The sequence below is a fragment of the Simochromis diagramma genome, unplaced genomic scaffold, assembly GCF_900408965.1.
Source record: "Simochromis diagramma unplaced genomic scaffold, fSimDia1.1 OVJJ01000649.1, whole genome shotgun sequence".
NCBI classification, from domain to species: Eukaryota; Metazoa; Chordata; class Actinopteri; order Cichliformes; family Cichlidae; genus Simochromis; species Simochromis diagramma.
In genome coordinates this window covers 916337-939691 of record NW_024387444.1, presented here as the reverse complement: position 1 = coordinate 939691, position 23355 = coordinate 916337, and the positions used below count along the sequence as shown (strand labels likewise).

The 23355-nt window shown below is 40.1% G+C and overlaps 1 protein-coding gene across 1 annotated transcript; it reads left to right on the top strand.

Moving 5' to 3' along the window:
- The first annotated feature begins 446 nt into the window (after positions 1-446).
- lurap1 (leucine rich adaptor protein 1) lies at positions 447-18845 on the top strand. The gene is made up of 2 exons (XM_040013567.1): positions 447-1170; positions 12285-18845. Exons 1-2 carry the CDS (start codon positions 952-954, stop codon positions 13155-13157), a joined length of 1092 nt encoding a protein of 363 aa, XP_039869501.1. The 5' UTR covers positions 447-951; the 3' UTR covers positions 13158-18845.
- Positions 18846-23355: the final 4510 nt, after the last annotated feature.

Here is a 23355-nt window from a genome sequence, read left to right as displayed (position 1 = left end):
TTCACAAAAAGGCAAAAGCAAAAATAAGAGCTTCATCTTGTGCTTTTGTCCTTTTGCCTGCTTAAATGTGGACAACAGACAGATGGATACAGACATCACATCTTCACCCAAAGGTCACCTTTCATGACTATGTTTAGATTATGTCACATATGTTTAGATTCTGTTCCATGATGCTCACACATATAACTGGTTGATGTTCACATATATAACTTGATTGGAGTATCACTATTAACAACCTTATCTTCTTCTTATAAAACTCACAGACGTCTTTGTGCAGAAAGGAGGATAAAATAACTTTTTTGTTGTTTTTGTTTTACTTAGTGCTTGTCGTTTTATTTTGGTAGTTCACCGTTTTCTCCGGTACAGAGCTTTCACACAGATTGTATTTTGAAAGTTTTCCCGGAAGCTACCGAGGGTTATCGCTGGTGACTTGACGCTATCGGGTCTCCTCTCCCACTCTGCGGTTCCTGATCGCTGTCATCATGCAGGTGGAATCTGCGCAGTGTGGCTCAGCGTACGGATCCCAAACACCAGCCTCACCGAGCTGCAGCTCAGGACTCGGGACTCCGGAGATCAGACTGCATTTACAGCTGTAAAGGAACCAATCAAGGAGGGGAAAGCAACAAATTGGATTTCCCCCCCGCTTTCACTTGATGACCATCAGCAGTTTAGATACAGAGGCTTCATCAATTTAACACAACATGACAGAGTTAAAATAACCCACATATAGAGGATTTCTCTCTGTATCATACTGCTGGAATAAGCTCACACTGCTGTGTTGATACTGTCAAACAGTTTTCCTTCCCTGGCGCAGTCCAACTCAGCAGCAGTCGCATAGGATGCCATACAAGCCTATAGGAAGTGACTCTCGCAGCTTGACAGGGAACAATCTCCGAGGAACCCGAAGGACGTAATCTTTGTCCTGCGGATCTTATCGGTGTAAAAACACTTATGGCGATGGACGAAGGTACTGTCAGCGAGAGCATCCCAGACCTCAAAGACATAGAGGCGAAAATCGGCCGGAAGACCCCCGAGGGTTTGCTCAGGTGGATGCGGGAAGAGTCGTCCTCTCTCCGGGCAGACGCCAAGCTGGCCCTCGCGCACGACACCGGTAAAGAGACCGGGATGAAGAGTTTGGATGAAAAGATAAGAAAACTGAAGATGGAGATGGTAAGAATCCACAGTTCTCATATATGTGCCCGCAGGATGCGTGGCAGACTCTTGTTTTCCAGGATGTGTCATTCACGAAAGTCAGCCAGGTACAGAGCTGTCATTATGACGATGAATGCTGAGCCCGGCTCGGCTCCGGCAGACAGCGTTGTTTCGAGTACTTGAACATTTATCAGCAGATCGGGTTGTCATTGCTGGGGTGTATCTGAAATTATGTGCAGGTACAGAAGCCTGCACAACTCCTGAGAGCCCAGAGGCAGAGGTACTTAACATGTTATCTGACTATACAGCATGCCATTTTTAAAATTTCCTTACTTCTCTTTATTAAGTTCTTGTTTTCTGTTCAACTCTTTATATTAAAATAACTGAATGTATAAGTAACAATCCATAAAGTAGTATAACAGTATAATTTTGACCAGATGAACCTAAGCCACGTCATGTTCACATGATCACTAGCCTAACATAATAAACTGTAGTGTAACGCTCCACTTAACAGCGGAGAAAAAATAAATGACAGTGTTTTATACTCCAAGTCGTCCTTCCTGCTCCCACTGTGCGCTCAGAGCCCACAGTGGAACTCACTGCAAAATGTCAGCATTCTTTAAAATGACCATATAATCTGTATTTCAGAAGGCGTTAAATGCCAAATAATTTTCTTATCCCGTGCCTCTGGTGATGAATGATACTTTAGGACAGTGAGATTTAAGGATGCTTTTAGGGCCCCTGCTAATTGTTAGGCCTCTGGTAAGCTCACTAACCTCAGCTTTTTTGGATATTCCTTAATTATTGTGTGGGCTCACACATTTAAAGCTATAATAAGTAAGTGTTTTACCTTAATGTTGGGAATAATAACAGCCTCAGCATGATTTCTGAGTTCGCTGACTCGTAACAGCACCAGTAGCATCTCATTTGTTCCCACTCCTTCCCTCAAAAGTGTCAGTCTGTATGTAACTTGGGAGAATGTATACAGTTTTCCAGGAAAGTACATTTCTAAGGAGACACTGAGGGCAGAGCTCGGCAGATTATGCCTACATGACACAAAATCAAGTGGTTTAGCTGCTGGTTAGACACAAAGCAAGAGCAGGATTACTTTATTGTAATAACTTGCAATAGATGCCAACTTTTCTCTTATGGCTGTTTGTGGCTAAAATGTTCCTAAAGTTAGGTGGATGAAGAGTAAACCAACAAATTCTATTCCATATCAAGATGACGATTTTGTGTTTCACGGCACATGGGTGCCCCTCCGTGAGCCTGGTCTGCTGGATGTTTCTTCCTTTTAAAGGGGAGTTTTTCCTTCCCACTGTCTCCAACTGCTTTCATATAGTGGGGTCGTCTGATTGTTGGGGTTTTCTGAGAATTATTGTGGGGTCTTTACCTCACAATATAAAGTGCCTTGAAGTTACTTGTATTTTGATTTGGCACTATATAAATGAAACTGAATTGAATTGTTCGTTGCGCGAGCAGCTGCTATGATTTGTTTCACTACAATTCAGTACTGGAGCTTAAAAGACTCCAAAGTCCAGAGGCCTTTTATTACCAGTTGAAGCTACAGGGGCTGCTGTTATCACTGAGTAGCAAACGTTACATACACCTGCTTTAAGAATTATACTTGCCAATGGATGTTTCAGCTTTTGGAAAGCTAAATGTTAGCATCAATCTCTCTTTAATGTCTTAGATAACGTAATTACTATGTTATCAACATGTCAAAATTAGCCAGTTAGGTCAGTGAAGTATTAAAGTATTTTGAATCCAGCATAATTAAATTTTACGTTTACACCCAATGCAACACTTGCTGTGTCTTTCTGTACATTTCTTGTATTCTTTGGTAATGTTTTCACTTAGGATCGCCATAGGAGGTAAAATTAAAGATGTGACATTGACTTTGCTGTCGCTGTACGATTATGAGAAAAATAATTTGGAATTTGTGGACTGATATTGCACTTTTCTACTCTTCCAGAGTACTCAAAGCACTCTATACAACACATTCACTTTCTTTAAGCTTAATGCTTTTTCTAACTACATTCATACTCCGATGGATGCATTGGAGAGCAACTTGGGGTTAGCATTTTGCCCAAGGATACTTGACATGCAGACTGGAGGAGCCAGGGATCGAACCACCAAGCTGCCGATCATTAGGTGACCCGCTCTACCTCCTGAGCTACAGCCTCCCCTAACATGTGTGCAAACTAAATTTTAATATGAACATTGCTCTTATTATTAAGTAGTATAAGAAGAAAATCAGGAGTCTACATTCGATTATTAATTAAGATGAATGATTAATGATGAATTTGATTGTGACTAAATGCAACAGATGTAATTTTACTTTGACTGGAGTTGAGTAATAAAATGTGAAGGCCCCTTGTATCCACTCATTCAATAATTCAAGCTGCTCTTCGCTCTGCCAGCAGCTGCACTTTGTTTGGAAATAAGTGGAGGTAAAAATGCACACAGGACCGTGGTGAAGGCACTCTCTTCCTATTGTCTAGCTGCGCTTGCACCATTTATAGAAAGTAATTTTTAACATATTGCATACATTTCTATCTTCAGTCCACTGGGCTTAGTTTTGGTGTGATACATACTCATATCATACCTCTGAACAAGACTGTTTTTCAGTTTCTCTTATTAAATGATTCCATCCCTCGTTTATCCACCGCAGGCCGCTCTGTGTTTCTTCAGAACTGATTATTTCTTCTACAGCAGAGCTTCCGTCCAACAAGTACTTCTCTGTTTTCTTGTTTACATCAACCCCACCTCGCGTCAAACAGTGGAGGTCTGTAGCAATAATGCACCACTCTACAGTTGCCCCCCCCCCCAACCATGTTCATGTATGTCATACATTCCTGCGGCAGATGCAGGCATGCACCCCGTCTCCCCATCTGTGGTTGTGACACAAGAACGTGTGCGCTGCCACAACCGAACTTCCAAACCGAACAAGCTGTTTTTTGAAAGAGTCGCTCCAAAACACATTGGTTACATTCAAACATCCAAAAACACATTAGCAGTTTGGTCGCATGGTAGAAATAGAAGCTGATTTCACTCCAGGACTCATGATGGTGGCAGCATGTGTCTTAAGTTCGCTTGCTTGGTGTAAACAAAGTTTTCAGAAAGAAACATGATCGGCTGTCATCGTCACATTTGTTTAGTATTTTCTGCCACATGTCTTTGAGTTTGAATTAGGCTCGTATTCCTTGAGCCTGTGTGTGTGTATATCTTAGGTTAGCTTAAATAGCTGGTGAGTAATAAAACGCTCGCTCTTAGGTTGTTGTATCAGTTCAGGGCTTTTGATGACGGGTGTGGTCTGAGAACTAACTGATGTAGCGGCTCGTGTGAATCCATTGGAAGATGGATCACAAAACCTTTTTTTATTTTTTCAGAAGTGGTGTGTGAATGACTCAGATTGTTTTTTCCTTTTTTTTCCCACAGAAGTCTTAAAAAACCCTTTTTCACATCACATCTGGGCCAAGTGCATATGTAGTCCTACATCTGAGTCATATCTGATCTCTGGACATGTTGACCACAATGTCAACGGAAATACGCATACGCGGGAGGTTTAGTGTGAACATCACATGGGTTCTGTAGTTGCAGCTTGCCTGTCTGTAATTTTGTGACCAGAAAGGCGCATTGTAATGGTAAATGGTAAATGGCCTGCATTTGTATAGCGCTTTACTCAGTCCCTAAGGACTGCCACCTGAGCTACAGCCACCCCGTAGTAATGGATGTGTTAGCTCTAAAAAGCAAAAAGTCTGAGTTTTAAGGTGTTTTTTTTCTTCTCATAATACATATATGTATTGTAAACATGGCAATATTTAGATATAAATCAGAATATAAATGAATAAATGAGTGTTAGTGGGTTAGTGTGTACAGAAGAAAGCTCAGCTGCTGTTGTAGGTTGTATAGTACCTAACCTAATTGCATATTTAGCCCACATTTGTATTCACAAGGCATCCAGACTTGCTGGAAATCTGTTAAGACTATAGAAGCAGGCTGGACTGTTAGTAGTTTTAGTCATTTATCAAGTTTTTTTGCAGAAGCGGGAGGACAGAGAGAGAAGTGATAGTGATGAAGAACCGTTTTCTAACTCTAAGGGAGTGAAACTTTCAGTACAGTCCGGGCTGCTCCAGTATGTGAGTGAGTGTGTGTGTGCCCGCGTGCGTGTGTGCGTGTGTGCGCATGCAAGTGTGCATGGTTATTTCATCTGTGTGAGTGGTGCTGTGTAATGAGAGTGCAGAAGAAGAGATGGGAGCATCATCTGAAATCTGCTTAGTAAGATGTGCAGTACTAATGTGTGTGCTCAGAGGCTGCAGGGAGATACTAAATGGAAGAGCTCTCTCATGCACACAGTCGTGCACACGGCCTAGCAAAGTCACCGTGTTGTTTTCTTCCCCAACATTTTCTGTCATGCTGATAAGCTCAAACGAACAGGCGGGATGTTAATGAGTCGGCTATAAACTGCTTCTTTTTCCACTCTGAAAGTGTGTGTTTGTGTGGACCCTTCTGTTCCTCATTCATCTGTTACTCTGTATCCATAACCACACTGTGTGGCATTGGTGGGCTGCAGCATCTGCCTGTGTAAGATCAACACTGTGCATATTTGTGTGTGTGTGTGTGTGTGTGTATGTTACCACTAATATTGAAGTGTTACTCTTGTTAAATAGCAGGAAAAACAGGAAGTCATGTTACATTTCTAATACAGTACGTCTTTGATTTAAACAAACATGTTGCATAACTCTCAAGTCCAGAAAAACACACTGATTCGATTGGCCTAAAGTACAAAATATAAATCAAAACGAAACTACAGATCTTTAAAATTAGCCTTTAAAATTGTTATGGTCATTAACATCCTATTTCCTGTTACTTGGATGATAGACATGGATCATCAGAGACTTTTAAGACAGCCAGCTTAGAGTCACCGAATAGTCGACGTAGGATCATTATTCAGGAAAGCGAAAGATACGGACACGTTTCTTTGCCCAAATGATACCCAGCTAGTTCAAAACCTAAAAACAATACAGTTTAACAATTAAGAAATCTGAAAATAATGCAAGTCATCACACAAGTGAACCTGAGTTGGCAGTTACTATATTTGTTCAAGAAAACTGTAATACTACAAAAAAACGAACAAAGAATTCATCAAATATTCGATGCAGCTGCTCTAAATGATTTATTATACTGTAGCTGTAGTGTGATTACTGACTCTAGCAGAGTAATGTGTTATGTAACTGCTTCCAGACAAATGTGTTCATGTGTTTGCAGTAACGGGTGACTTCAGAACACGTTTGTCGCCGGCTCGGCTCATGACTTGATTTGGTGGGGAAAGAGCTGAAGGCAGATAAATGTTGCTGTGAATGATTTTAGTGCTGCTGTTCATCTCTGCGGGAGCAGTTTGAAAGAATCTGTCTTTCGCATTCGTCTCCAACAATCTCCACTCTCCACTTCACTGATCTAAACAGATTTACTGGATAGAGACACTCCTTTAAAGCCAGAGAAGACTGGCACTAAGCCTTACACACACACACACACACACACAGACACACAGACAAACACACTGAAGGGCCTTTTATATATAAGCTGCTTTGTGCATTTTATTAATGATCAGCATCTGTATTTTAAGCTACCAAAGGGCAAATGTTATGCTGTTGCTCGAGGTATGTCCTTACTTTTTGCTAACTCCTCCTTTTTTATTCACTTTAGCTTTCCCATGTCAGCCTCTCTCTGTCTTCCACCTCTGGGCAGATGAATGTCAGTGCAAAGTCAGCTCTCCGTGCAGAGCTGAGCTGTAGGGAATCAAAATCCAGTCTGTTTAATCTCAGGCTTCTTTCTCTGACTGGTTACTGGCTATGCTGTCACTGATGTCACAGTCAGTACAGGGTTTTGTTAAATTCAATTATTCCTGAGTGACCTGCAGCTCTTTTATTCCTCCACCACAATTTTGTTTCCTGTTTTCTCTCCATCTCATTTTGTTGCTTGTAACCATAATATCAGAGAGCCTGGTAGGTCTTCTGTCCAGGCTTCATTTCTTCTTATGTGACAGCAGGTTTAGACAGTAATGTTTGCAGGAAGTAGATGGACAAACAGAGAAGAGGCTACATCAGCTTTGAAGAATGAGCCTCTGCTCCTCTTTGTATCCATTGACTTGCATATTATGTTTATTATTATTATTATTATATATATATATATATATATATATATATATATATATATATATATATATTATTATTATTATTATATATAATAATATATTATTATGTTCCCTGAGCATTTCTTTGTAGTTTGCGTTGCTATTTTATAAGACAGTGATCTTCACTTGGCTTTACTTGTGCTTACGGTGAAATCTCGCATGTTGCCATTCAGCATTCTGTCCTGTAGTAAGAAAGAAGAAAAGGAACAGTAAGAATGGCATTCAGACATGAATGCAGACAGATGGAGCAGCTGGCGAGTTATGGAGGGCCAGGGCTGACCTTCTGCTGCCTAATGGAGACTAGAGGGTCTCTGCAAGGACGCAGTATGTCTGAGGGCCCGAGTTAGATTGGGAAGGTGAAACAGCAGACACGGGCACCAGGGGATACGAAAGAGAGAGAGAGAGCAGTGACTGTGTTTATGTTGCTGGTATTCCAGCTGGCAGTAATTCAGCAATCTGTTAGGTTGCTGTGAGATGATAGGAAGCCACATGGGACAGTGTGCGTCATGGATCATACCCTATCACAATCTACAGGATGATGATGATGATAAACTTTAATTTCGGACATGTAAAGCAAAAAAACAAATAAATACACATATACATTCATTTATTCACACACATACATATGTGCACAAACAAAATCAACATAACATGAAATACCAACTCAATCATCATGTCTGAAAGAGAACAGGAAGAAGTCTGTACCTGCGTATTAATCACTACGCGTGCTCAACACTCTCATCCCCACAGCTTGACAGAAAATGGTGTCCATAAAAGTACTGAAGGAAAAATACAAAGTCAAAAAGGTGAATATCTAGAGTAGTAAATTGTCCAATAATTATAACGTGTTCTCGTTGTAAGGTGCAGAACGCTGAAAGCATTTCGGGGCACATTGCGGTTCTCCACTTGTTCTGTTGACTCTGAAAGGGATCAAAGCAACGTTAGAGAAGGAAACCCTTCAACAATTAAATTCCCTCAGATGAGATCACTCAAGTGTTGCCATCAGTCGTCTTCTTCTGTTGATATTCTTAGAGCTAAAAGATTTTCCTCACGTCCCACTGTGGGCACTGTGTGCTCCAGCTACAGTATTTGCACATTTTAAGACCACAAGTACTCATTTACACTGTTGGTTTGTCTGTGTTGTGTTTTTTTTTTTTTTTTGTTAATTAACTGATCAGATACCAGAAACACGTCTTCAAGTTATTTATTTCACTGTTAATGTGGAGAGCTAAAGATAAAGATACCTAATGATGTTATTATGACGTATATTTTGACACTTTATGAAGCAGTACTTTTTGTGCTTTCATTACACAGTAATAAATATTTCCTGAGGCGGATAAATATTACAAAGATTTTAGCAGGGATCCAAAACAAATGAAGTCTTTCTTCTGCACCAGAAATCTTTTAATATGAAACAACGAGTTTGATTTGTTTGCAGAGTGCAGGTACTTGTCTTATTTGATAATATAAAAGGCAGGAAAATTAGCTTTCCAGAAACCTGTGGGTCTGCCAGCTGGTGCGTGGCTTCATGCTGAGTAAGGAAGCAGGAGTGTGTTTGGCGATGTACCGATGTTTCAGGAAATGCAAAAAACATGATTAATGATATTAAATCCTTAAGGCTGCTTAGTCCCATTCACATTAAACTTTGTTGGCCCCACTTCGACCTTTTTCATCCTTTCTTTGATGTGCACGCTTGACTTTGTTGTGTAATTAAATGCTTCAAATCAGTCTCAAAGTAATGAATATAGTGGGGATTGAAACAAGTCCCACTTGAAGAGCAGCAGAGCAAACAAAGCAGGAAACAGCTGACACAAACATGATGGATTTCACTTTTAGCAAAAAGCTGGAACACGTGGCTGTCATTGTTTAAATTTCATTACGAAAAAACGTTTGCATATTTTAATATGTTGATTTGTAGGCAACTAATCTATTTTGTGACCTCAGTAAAGAAGGCATGCAGAGTTGAGATGACAAAGATGATTTCTTTTACATTTTTATTGAAGATTTTCCACTAACACTTTCTGAGATATTGTGTTAAGAGCAAATGCCATATATCTAGTTGTATTTCAGAGGCAGTAGCCTTACAGAAGAATTATTATCCCCCCAAAAAGCTAAGGTGTGGCAGCAAGGCCACCCACAGATGGTCCCTCTGCTTGTGTAAAATTACATACTCAAATGCATCTCTGGTGTATAACTTGTTTTAATTTCATGCATTGGTGAATTTGGTTAATGCACAGTATAAAAATATCATCTCTAACCAACCACCCAAGTTACCCAAATTAATATTGCAGAAAAAAAAAAGACCTGTTGCGACAGCAGCAGTTAAAGTCAGTGTAGTTCTGCAGCAAAGTGTTCATAGACTGGTGGAGCTCATAGCTTTGTTAGCATTGTGCCACCTCAGCGCTGACAGGCACGGAGCTACTTTTATTGCCACCCTCATTAAGCACTCGGTCTCTGCCAGCCAAAAACCTCAAGCCTTGAGCCCCACCCCAAAACTTGTGTGTGCCAGGATGCCGGTGGGTTCATACCCACATATTCATGAACAAAAAGCTGTATATACATATATATATATATGTGTGTGTGTGTGTGTGTATTAGAGCTGTGTCTGCCTGTGTAATTTAGCATAACCACTGACTTTGGCTTCAGCATTTACCAGAACATTGACCACACAGCTCAATTCTCCTCCAGTAAAGAAAGTAAAATGAAACCCTTCTATTTCATCTCATATCCACATTTTTTTTCTTCTGAAGTGTGTTGCCTGTGTTTACTTGTGATAATCAACAAAAAAGCTGGTTCCCATAAGTTCAATCTTGTGTGTTTTCTCCACAGTTAAAATTACACTCTGGATAAGGTCTGGTTATGGTTTAGTCATGCTGTGGTTATGTTCTACAAGTCACGTGAGCCATTTAAATCTTTCACGGCACAGACTAACTAAAAAGGTTTTTGAGCAAATGTGGTAAGCTCAAAGAGAAAGTTAGTATTCTTTAGGTGATGGGCACCAACCAACTTTGAGCATGCAGTGATTAAAACTGCTGCTTCCCATTGATGAGTTTGACAATTGTTGGTTACGTTTTTTTAATCATGATGCACAGAGCCGGACTCTGTGGTTGGCCTATGGTGCAGCCCAAGGTTCGAGCATGTTACTGCATAAGAAGGGGAGACTGATGAGCCAGTGCGTGACAGCTGTGCCAATCAACCCACCCTGACTCTGCTCCCTGAACCATCCTGCCCTACCTCTCCCTCCTGCAGCTGAGTCAAACCACACTTTTAGAAAGATTCAAGAGGTCAAAGTATTCAGCAGTCTTAGAGGAAAAAACGGGGCAGAAATGATCTTTTCTTAATACCCAGTTTAGAAACCACTGATGTCGATCAGCTTCCTGCTGGTTTGATACTGAGGAAGATGGAGGAAAACCACTCAACATCAGTGGATTGAATTTGCCATAGCTTTTTCTTTCTTTCTTTTTTTTTTACCAAGCAGCCTGTGGTGTGGTCTTAAACAGTGAATGGCTTATCCAAAGGTCAGCCACTACCTATGCATAGAAACGAAGTATGAGACATATTAATTCATGCTGACATGCACCATTTTCCATCTGGATGGAAGAACGTCAGGCTTTTAAAAACCCCATAGAGCAGCTTTCTTAATTCTTCTGCCAGTGTTTTCATCAGAACTGATAAACATGAGTGACTTAGTAGGTTGGATCAATCAATTCATTCCATCAGACTGATTTATTGATTTATAAGGATCAATTAAACTGTTACACTTAAACTCCAAAAGGTCAGAAAGGTCTTAGTGGCCTGAGGCCTCTGCTAACAAAGTTAACTCAGAGTTTTTTGGGGTGTTAAACTTACTCAACACTCAACTTACTCAACACTTATTATCCCAATGCTGTGTTAGCGCTGGAATATACATAATGTTACACTTGCAGGACTTTCACTTTTCACAGTGCGATGTAGTAAAATAAAATATAAAAAGACTGTAAAACTATAATTGTATATTTTGTCTGTCTGACCCAAAATTATCTGAGATGAAATACACAAATATGTATAAATTACCATAAATTTTAATGATTCCCAAAAAGGGATACAGCCAGCCTCCCGGGGCACAGTAATAGACCAGCAGAAAGTGATACATAAGGAGGAAACTGAAGAATACTTTAAAATCAAAGGCTCAAAGCCGAGGTGATCTCAGTGGTCAGAGCTTTGAATGTTGTTGCCATATATCACCTCTGGGCTCTGCACTTTGCTTTGAGAACTTCTGCAAATGTATTCTAGGGAAGAATTTTCCATGACTGCAGCCATCTTTCTCCTTCTAAGTCACCATTTAGCTTTCTTATCCTCCCACACACATATTGTATTTGAAGATACCTGTGGCTGCTAGAGGCCCGCTGAAGCAATTATTGCTTTATTTATTTATGACAGAAGTTGTAGATTAACTTTTGAATCTTTTGCACCATTTACAGCATTTAAAAATCAACTGAAAAGGAAAAAAAGTCAAGCTTTTTCTCGACTTTCTTTACTAATGCGTCTTACTTTCCACTGTATCAAATTTCCATCTCTCACTAGCTTCTCACTAGCTTCTCCTACAAACTCAGCTTCAGTCACATTCCCTTGTAATATCCATCTGTAACCTTGTTTCCCCTCCACCTTTACTTTATTTGTTTCCCATTTTTAGTATTGTGGACTCCAGGCAGTTTCTGTTATTAGTTTCTTCCAATTAAGGTAATCTGGAATAGTTTAATAGCATTATAACGGTGTTTGCACTTGTCCCTAGAGCCAAAGCTGACAGCTTTACATAAATATGTGCGGCCTCCTAGGTTCAACATCTGTTTAGATTTCTCTTTTGTTGCACATTGCACACTATCAAAACATGACCACTGTGAAAGTAAGCATGCATCATTATTGTAAATTTAGAATATCTCCTTTTTTGTGTCCGCAGGCTCACTTGCGCTCGGTGGACGTTAAGATCCTGCAACAGCTGCTGGCGGTGCACGAGGGCATCGAAGCAGTGAAATGGCTGTTTGAGGAGCGCAGCACACTGACCAGCCGCTGCAGCAGCCTCACCAGCAGCCAGTACAGCCTGGGGGAGGGACCCGACACCTCTTGGAGAGGCTCCTGGAGCAGCTTGCAGGACCCCAATGACAAGCTAGACAACATCTCCATTGGCAGCTACCTGGACACGCTGGCAGACGACATGGATGAGTACTGCCCTTCCAGCTCCGAATCCGTCATCTGCTCCACCACACCTCTAGTTTCGGAGGCTACTGCTGGGGGCCGCATGGTGGGAGGCTCCGTGGCCACAGCCACTGCAGCGGTGTCAGGGCCCGTGTTAGGCCTGAAGTCCGGGTCTAGTGCTGTGGGAAGTGAGAATGGTACTGGGGTTGGAATTATTCCAGAAGTGAAAGGTGGACCTGGGAATGTTGCCATTGGGAAGGGAACTGGAGGAACTGAAAGTGGGAAGCCAGCAGCTCCCGGCAGCTCTCCACAAGCCAAGTCTGAGGGCCTCAAGCAAGGTGCTCCTATCTGGACCAAGACTGCAGAGACAGATAAGGGAAGCCCCATGTTTAAGGTCAGTACTCCAACGCAAGGCCTTAAAGCTAATGGTGTCCTGGAGAAATCAACCACACAAAGAGGCAGCCCGACCCGCACCTGTCGCAGTGAGAAACTGGCAACCAGCCAGAGCCCCAAAGTTAAACCTTACAAAAATGGAAAGATTGACTTGGACACGTGCAAAATGAATGGCAAAATGCATCTGGAGTACGACGCCCACTGGCGCTGGGTGCAGTCGCAAGAAGATGTGACGTTTTTGTAAGAAGAATAATCACAGAGAGGGACTAAAGCCACTATTGAACACTCCCTCTGCAACATCAAAACCCAGATCACTGAAGATTAAAAGAAGAGTGCACTGATGTTGTGAAAGGCACATAATGGGGCTTTCCCCGGTGAAAGACACTGGGTATGAGAGACAATTACCTGTTTCTTCTTTTGTTCCCTCCTGTAACTGCACTAACTTCCTATAAAACATTGATGTCAGTATTAAGGGATTTTGGACCATATATAGCCAAACAGGGGTGCCTCACAAAATCAACTTTAAAATCCTGTGTCACAGATTTTCCTCAGGGTCTTTTTAACAATCCCTGATATTATTTCAGTTTCTTTTCTTTTACGTTATTTTGTTTTCCTGAAAAATAAAGCACAGTGAGACGATCTGCCAACGAGCTGAAACATGACTTCAGATGGTTTGACACATACTTTATCGGCAAGCCAAAATTGAAACTTTGCCTTGACTTTGACTTTTTAAAAATAATCTAGGAACAATATTGCCACCAATATATTAATTCTGAACCTTTACAAAAACTAGTTATTATTAGTTACTTTGTATAATAAATTTAACATTTTGTGGATTCTGTATGAAAGTAATTCCCAATTTTTTATCTTTTATCCTCTTCAAATGAAAGATTATTCAGTTATGGTGATAGTTTCTGGGTAATAAGGTAAATGTAGCTGTGCCAGACGATAAAAAATGTACTCCTGGACTAGTTTGTAGAGGTATTAGAGCAGAAGATTTAATGCAATATATATAGACAAAAGTATCAGGCCTCAGAGTCCCTTAATCCTTCAGGTGTTTTTAGTTTCATTGTTCTAACTCTATAACATCAAGCACCTAACCATGCAGTCTTCCTTTACAAACATTTGTGAAAGAGTGAGTTGTTCTAAGGAATTCAAGCATGGTACTGTAACAGGATACCGCTGTACCACTGTTGCAATACGTCAGGTTGTAACACGAAAGTGTTTGGGAACCACAGCAACACAGCCTCAAAGTGGTAGACCACATAAAGTTACCAGCTGCTAAAAGTGCACCTGGTATAAAAGTCACCAATGCTCATCTGACTCAGCAGTTGCAGACTTTTAAACCTCCTGTGATATTAACATCAGCACAACATCTGTGTGCCAGGAGCTTCATGGCATCATTTCAATGGCTGAGCAGCTCCTGTTGGTGTAATGTGTGGGTGGGCCGGTACTTTTGCCCATATTGTGTGTATTTCACAAATCAAAAGCAAATGTGTGATGAGAAATAACCAAAAGTTTTGTGTATTTAACTCTTTTGTTTCTTCTGAGCTCTTCAAATTTACCTCAGGGCCCATTTGAAGGGGCCTGACCCTGAGGTTGGGAATGACTACCGCACTCCACAAACAACAGCTTTTATGAACCCCCGCATATAAGATAGTAGTAGAGTCCGTTCTCACTCCCGACGCATAATATACTAACGATTTGTCACGTCCCGAGGCGTTCCATGGAAACGCGAAAGGTGACCTTCCGCGTTTCTAAGCGACGCGCCATATTGTGCGATTTAAACAAAATAAACATACATATGTAGAGTCATTCCAGACAGTTCTCATGTTTTCCAAACTCATAATATAGGGACGTGTTGGGCGGTCGAAAGCATAATATACTGACGATTTGTCACCTAGTGTTACGCTTTGGGAGTGAGAACGTGTTGAGCAGTAATAGTGTAAAATCAACCTCTCATTGAAATCCTAAATAAAGATTGCTATATTGATCCTTGTTTATTGATAATATATCACTACTCTTCCAGTGGTTAATGACCGCCTTATTGTTTCAACAAAAAAATAGAAAAACAATATGATTTTCTCCCCAACTGTTTATCCCCAAACACTTTCCTGATCAGCACTAGAAAATATGTCAAACTTGCAACAGAAGACGAAGCACTGAGATAAAAGTTTAACACATTAAAAAACAAAAAAAGTGCCAGTGATAGCATTTGTGTCTTTGTGAAGCTAATCCCTTCAGTGCGTTACCAAACATGTGCACGATTGTATAGTCACTGAGTTGTAGTACAGCTACCAGTGCACTGGTTACTAGTCGTGACTGGTTATAGGCAAATCTTGACTTTGGATGAAAATCTTTCTTCTGTTTTGACAATTACGCTAACCTGTATTAGTTTTCTTTAAAGCAAATGTTGTGCCTGATTGGTGTAAACCTTAACTACATATGCCTGTTTGTTCCCTGAGATGACTGCACTGTTGTGATGATAATCTTTTATTAGTTTTGCCTCTCCGTGGGCTTTGCTTGCGTGTACAAATAGCTAGACCAAAAGTCTGTGTGCTATTCAGTATCGACTGGTAAATGTGTTATGCTGGCTGGGTGGATATTGCTTGCCCTGTGCTGACATCTTTATTGGTTGATTTGTGAGCAGTACGCGGAAGACTGAACACAATCAGTGAAGAAAAGCAATATTTCCTGAAGGCTGTCTGCTGGCTTACATAAGCAGCCTCTTCTCAGCAACTGAAATTTAATAATACTGTCTGATCTTCAATAGATGACAGTGCTACTGATGAAGGAATTGTTGTTCCGTTTTTTTTATGTGCATGTGCGAGAGAAAGACACAGCCGGCCTCCCAGGTATGAATAAGAATAGATGAGTCCCAAAGGATCGCAGATTTTTTCAGCTTACTCATCACAATGTAACTACATCGCTCACCAGTCTGCAGTTATTCATGTTAATGGTGCAGGGATGGTGCAACACATGTGGTAAATGGAGGGGAACATATTACATAATCTGTCCAGTTTCTTTCAGTGCCTGGAAGTGTTTGAAACTATTAAATATGAGTGTTGATAAAATATGAGCTTTGATACTGGTTCCAACACAAATGGGCATTTTTCATACTTTCTGCACATTTCAGTCATCTTGGTTCCATAACAACATAACATTTCATTTTTCTTTGAAACAACCAGATGACTATTCACGCAGCCATTTTGTGTCTGAATGGTCACAGATTCTATTTTCACATGCCACATATGCAGTTTGGGGCTCAGATACACAAGAGTTAGCTTCTCATTTCACTTTTGCTAGCTATAAAATTTTTCTGCACTGACCATAACACTATGACTTATTTATTTTGGAAAAAATATCAAGTAAGGGGGAGTTTAAAAATGCACATAGGAAGCTACATAAGGGCTCAGTTGCACAGGCCTCAAGCCTCCAGCTACTTGCAATTCCTCTGGTAGTTAGCAGGCTCCTGCAGTTGTCCATGGTTTGTATGGAAGACACAGACTGGTCTGCAGTTAGTTACTTAACCACCAGTGGTAGGGAAACTAAAAAGTGCCATGGAGCCAGGAAACTGAGAATGCTCACCTTCAAAATAAAAGCTTTGCCTTATCGCTGAAACCAACATGTGACAAAAGGGGCAACTTTTACTTTGGAGGTGAACAGTATTTTGTGTGTTGCACTGTTCAGTACTGCTCAGCAAGCAGCAAGTGTTTGCAGACAAGTTGGCATTTCACATGCAAATTAGAGGTAACCATGGCGGTCTGCATGTGACCAAAGTAATCGCAAGGTTTTAAATGCAGCAGCATGTGTCTCTTTGCAATCAATTTAAAAGCAACATCAAGCAACCTTGTTCAACCATTTGTCAAACAGTCAGGCTATAGACTTTATATTCTGATGACCCGAGGAGCTAGCCGGGCTCTAGACCTGCGTAAGTGCAATTTAGCAATAAATGTTACTATGAAACACCCATTTTTCTTGGTTGTCAGCAAGTGGTCTGTAGGCCTGTGTTACTGAGGCCTTGGATAATATTGGCTGTAGATGCTGGAGGCAAAATTTCATGACTAACTGTCATAGGATAATAATAAAGAGTAAACGTGCAAGTTGTGACCTGAGCTTTTGTACGTAACCTGCTGCCAGTCAGTGTCACTTTAGCTAGATAGGACAAGTTCGCTTTCTGGTAGAAGCTCTATTTTCGTTGACATAATTTAGAAAAGACATTCTAGATTAATGAAATGATATGTGATAAAATAGTCTATCTGGCTCAAATTTTGGATACAAAATTCTCCCAAGTGTACTATTAGAAAAGAGAATGTGATGACTTGGCGTCAATTACCTCCATCCTAATTTAATCATGTTCTTAAACTCAACAGCTCCATTTGTTTTAGCCACTGAAGTGTTTCCTCTCTCCTCCTGCTTTTCTTTTCATCCTACTTTCCACCACCACATTGGTTTCATGGAAATGTTCAGTCAGTGCCAACACACATCATGCGCACACAATGCCTTCTCACTGAAGACAGCACCATACAGCCGGCACCACAGACGCAGTGACTGTAGGCTAGTCCTCGAGACTAGGGAGGAAAAGTGAGATGAAGCTCAACCTTGAACTGACTGTGAAGATGTTAAAAATCCCATCTTTTTTATCCCTAAAGCCAAGCAGAGCATCTCTCCATCCCAGGATAGTTACTTCAGCCATGGTATATCCTCCAACCACAGTATAGACATGAAGTCATTTGAAACCATTTCCCTTTTTAACATATGCTGGCTGTAAAGCTATGCAACATGCCAAAAAAATGTCTGCTCCGCCAGTTTGTGGTTTTTTTTCCAAATTAGCGGAGGCATATGGGGAAAAAAAACTACGTTTAGTTCAGGGAATGAGCCTGTAAAACACATTATATGAAGCTATAGTGTGTCTTTCTGAAGTTATACTCTGTCCTCTAATGGTTTAATGTGTTTTCACTGGGAACAGTTGGAACATTTGGAAAATGGACGATGTTTTAAACCTCTCCTTGGCAGAGAGTGTTGACAGTTTAGGTGCCAGGGGGAGCTGCTTGTGATCTGACTGTTTTTTAAAGTGAGATGATAGCGGCTGTGTGCATTAGCAACAATGGAAGTGTTACTAAGTTCTGTAAATCTTGTGAAAAATACTTTAATCTAGAATGAGAGAAATGTCCTCTTTCTTTCTAGAATTTTTCATAGGGTATGAAGGTGAACATCACTGGGCAGATCGTAAATCCTTCTCTTCTGCTCTCTCTCTGTCCAAGATTTATCAGATGGCCGGTGCGCGACGTGTTTGCATTGGCTTCAGGTGCTTTTGGCTTCAGAATACCTCCTCTGGCTATTCTGGGTGCAAGACAAACAGTGTGATTACATAGACGAGTGGATACCCACACGAACATGGTTGCCATGACAATGAGGCCAAGCAGGCTTGAGCTCTAGTGGCTACATAAAACAATGTTTACTGCAGTGCCAGTAACAGCATAGCAGTACAGTCTAAATGAAAGCAGGTGAGATAAAATCTGTGATAAATGCAGACAGCAGACATCCAAATTATTTGACCACTATACATAAAGTCAGTTCATAAACAAAGTATCAAATGTAGTTAGTAACAATGTAAAAGACTTTTAAAAATATGATACTTTTTAAGTGATTCTGTTTTAGAACTCATTTTTAATCCAGTCTGTCGAGTACCAGTGACAGATTACATGTGACACATGTAATCATTTTAGACAGCCCCCTATGTATGTTAAACACATGAAATGCAAAACACAGATCTTTCTCACTGTATCTAAAAATTGTGATCTGTACTTCCCAGTGATAACCACATCAAAGCCCCAAAGTCCATTTTTTAAAGCAGAGAACAGAACTTTTAGTGTACTCAAGAGGCAAAAATAAAATTCAGTATCACCCATTCATTGCTCTTCTATTACTTTAAAAATGATACGAATTCTGCATTTTGGGGGGAATGCTGCAGAGGAAATTGCTCATTTCTGTTTTTTTGACACTTCCTGCTTCACCCTTGGTATAAAGCTCAGCTATCCTCTCTTTCAGCCACCTAAAATTCGCCCAAGAGGCCTTTTTCTGCCATTTTTTACCCATTTTTGAAAAGTGAGAAGGCAAACTGGTGTGTCTCTCTGGAGGCAGAGTCAGGGGATAAACAGTGAGCCGAGTGCACAGCGTGCAGCTAAAAGGAAGCTTCCACTCCCAGAGTCCTGCTGTTTTCTTCCTTCCTCTTATGCATACACAACACCCAAGCACAATTTATCCTGGGACTGATATGGGTCTCTAGATAGCTGACAGCATTTCCTTCTTTTAAGGTTCTTTTATATTTTATTCTCATGTTTCTGTGTATTTGTTCACATCTTAGAATGTTCAAAGTAAATGGAAGGGAACTAAATCAAACCCTACTGGGTGCATGCTGGGTGCTGACCCAGGTCCAAAACCTAACTTAGGCTAAACAAAATCTAGAGGATTAAAAGACAAAGGCCAGAGAGACTGACTGCAGTTCAGCTGAATCAATAAAGTTAAGCTTTATTTTGTTATGCAATATGCCTTCTAGAAAAAATGTTTGTCTTTTTTTCCTTGTAAAGTCAAAATGTTCAAAAATTAACAGATTATGTTCATTGATGTGGGCGATATATATCATGAAGTATGTAAATTATACGAGTGTGTCTAATAATTAAAGCTATTTTAAATGTTTGGTTCGTGCTATCATTGCATTTTATTTAGAGCATTTTGAAGATCACAGTCATATAACGCTGTTTTCCCTGAACACTCATTTGGGATCAATTTGAGAAAACTTTTCAGTTTATCAGATTCCACCAATGAGAGCAAACTAACTGGAAATTCAACACCAGAATCTCCCTGATTAGCTGCTATTTCAGCTTAATGCAAACTACTGAGTGCTTTCAATAGTGGATTCCTGATCAATATTTAGCCCGACCAATGAGTGCAGCGAAGATCCATTAGCACTCAAAGCATTCATGGACTCCATTCTCAAGAATGTCATCGACCACAATACTGGTATCCATGAAACCACCAATACTTAATATATGCACAGCTCTGTAGATGCACTGATATGTAACGCACAAGAGAATCTTAGACATTTCAGCTTCACCTAAATACCAACAGAAGATACCTGCATTTGAAGAGCGAAGTTCATTACTACATTAGACTGTGATGTCAAAGGCCTAAACATATTGTTCAAGGGTAGAAAGCATAAAGAGTGTATACGTGCAAACATCAGCCCATACCAGAATTCAGTTTGTGTTTGTGGCAAACCCATTTATTTCCATACATCCATTCATTCATTTTTCTAACTGCTTATCTGAATCATGATCATGAGTAATGACGGCCAGCAATAACTCACAGCTGTGGGAGAGTAAACTTTGTAGATCCCATCAAAACTCCTCTAACTATATTTTTTCCCATGGACCATGTTTACTAAGAAAGTCTTTCCGAGCTAGATCATGGATAAGGGAAGGCTGGGAAACAATATAAGCTAGTATCGACAATAAGATGGTATGCACAGACACAGCAGTGCTAACAATGTCCGTGCAGACATGCAACAACAACTGCTGGTGAACAGCATAAAATCAAGAACTTTTAGTATATGAAGAAATAAATTAAAAGTATTGGTTGAAAGAATGCTGGCCTCTTGATGGCACCAGATAAAAAGGAAGCTTTTACAAAAGGTGTGAAAAACGATCCTGAAAAAAAGGGAGGGGGGGAATCACAGCTGCTAAAGGGTCAAGGCACAAAAGCCATTACTATGATTTTAGGGGGTGTCAAAATGATTATGTAGTTTTTAACAGCTTCATAAATCAGCCAGTTCAACATATATGAATCCACAGGGATGTATGTATGTAGTCCTTTATTTAGAAATCAAGTATTCTTCTAGTTTAGATCCACCAGAGAGGACAGGGATGTAGTCTAACAGCAACCTCTGAGCTCCTGTTTGCTGAACATGTTTAGCTGAGTGGATTAAAATGATGGTAGTTGTGTGTTCTCAACTGATGTAAATGTAAATGTTAGGCTAACAGACTGAGGTGATGTTAGCAAGGTGTGACGATGCACACTGGGTTGGTGAGCACTGAGACACCCAGCTGCCAAACCGCAGAAGTAGATAGTTAAAAGTGGAGCTTGTCTAGACCAACAAAAAATCCTTTTAAAACCTTTAAGAACTTTAAAGCTTATTAAAATATTTTAAGCTTCTTTTGTCTACGTTTTTTCAGTGTGTAATTTCCCTATCAAGTTTGTCCACTTTTTTTGCACAATATCGATTATACAAATATCTTATAGTTTCAACTATCACTTAAGTGCTCAATGGGTGCAATCCACGTACTATAATGTACTAATAATGTACTAATAATGTACTAATAATGTAATATTTAAATGGTGATGACATTCTAATATCTTTGCAGATGTGTTTACTTTTTTCAAAACTGTATACTTAAATATAAAATAATTAAATTCAGATATACTCATATCAGCCTTCCACTCACACAATAATTCTCACACCAACTCTCGCACGTCTGTGGTGCTTAAAGTTAATATCTACAAGGATAGCGCGTTTAATCTGTTGGGCTGTGTGGTAAAATTCCATCATGAAAAAGAAAAATGCACAAACGGGACAAAATCATCCACAGAACCACCTATTAAAACCTCTAATTCTGACAGACATGTACATAATTAGAAGTGAATGTACGGCATGCCTGAGAGTTTGCACGTTAAAATTTTCCTGGTAAGTAATAAAATCATTGCTCTCTCGTCCAGAGAAACCAAAGCTGTGTTGATGACGTGGAGCTCTTACGGGCTGCTGCCAGTGTCAGTGTCAGCCATTGATTTTCCCTGTACAGGAGACAGTGGTTTCGTTTGGAAATGCACATGTCTGCTAATTGAAGCAGGCAGTGTTTGCGGCTGGTGTTTATGTCTGTGTCAGCAAGGACTTTAATTTTACAACCTACAACCACAAGAAGCCCCACAGATCCACAGATGCTTAGAAGGCTGTAGAGAGGCAACTTTTAGCTTGCAGTCAATCGACTGATCGTGTTAACCTGTATTCAGAGCACTGACACGGTCTCTGTTTTTTTCCACTTGAGCATGTTTTCTTCCACAGTGGGTGACTAGTGTATAGACATAGATGATGTGAGATGCCGGAAATAAGTAGGACTTCCTGCTTACATTGTCGTGCTTAAAAAAGAACCTTCTTAGTATATTGTGTTTGTTATCCTGTTGGACATGAGAAAGTTGTTACCACAGTCATTTTAGAATAAAGCTAGAGCCACAAGGCTGTTAGCTTAAACACTGAAACAGAGGGACATAACAGAATCTTCCCTCAGCAAGGAAATAACTCAACAGTGCATAACTCCTCCTGAAATTAAGACTACTGCTACTTCAAGTTTTACTTTTTCAAGTTCCATATTTTTATTCCTGGACTCTGCTAGAGTATCTTCGCATGGCTCACAGTTCAACAGAAATCGTATTTATTTTATGCCAGGTCTTGTTTCAGCTCACCGTCCTTCCCCTTGCCTTTGATCTTTCTTCTGATTGGCTGCCCCTCTCAAAACACAAACACGAGACATCTCCCTGATATCACATAGAGATGAGTAGGAGGCTGTTGGAAGCTGATTGTTTAAGCCTGAGCATTTGGATTTGCTTACATGGACTACTTGTACATACAATGATGTCATCACCTGGACATGTTTAATGTGTGCATTTACCTTTCCTGTAGGAAAAGCATAAAACATGCTCTACAAACTTTGTAAAAGCTGTTTTCCTGTTTGATTTGTTAAAATTGTTTTATTTTTCAGCTCATGTCGTCTCTAAACTAACTTTCTTTCTCATCAGAAATATATGACGGTAGTAACGGGTAACGAGAATCCATGATCCACATTTTCCCAAATCTTTTAATGCTATATGGAAAGCAATGTTGCAATCAGAATACATGAATAACAGATTGACAACTGCACACTGTTAGTATATGTCTCTCATTCCAGTAATAATACTATTTTTTTTTTAAAAACAATATCAGTAAATAAATTAATGAAGTTATGATGCTTTCTGACAGATAGTGCATGATTTTTTTTTATTATTTTTGATGATTTCCGGTTTCTATCCAGTGAAAACTGTTCAGTCCTGTTATGTGAGGAGTATAATCTGAATTAAAGATAATAGTTATAATGACCCACAGATCCCAGCCACACAGCATCACCAGTGTCCTCAAGCACCACTCGATTTCATGACAGCAACCATTCAAAATACTTTCAATCTTCCAAAACCAGGAAGAAAAAGCCCACAAGGTTTCCCTTTTTTCCCACTCAGCCACAGTGTGGTGCGCGAGGAAACCACAGATCAGGACTGCTTCATCTTTTCAAACCCAAAAAGTAAAATATATTTATAAGTGAGAGTAAATAAAATACTGATTTCTAAGTAATTTATCT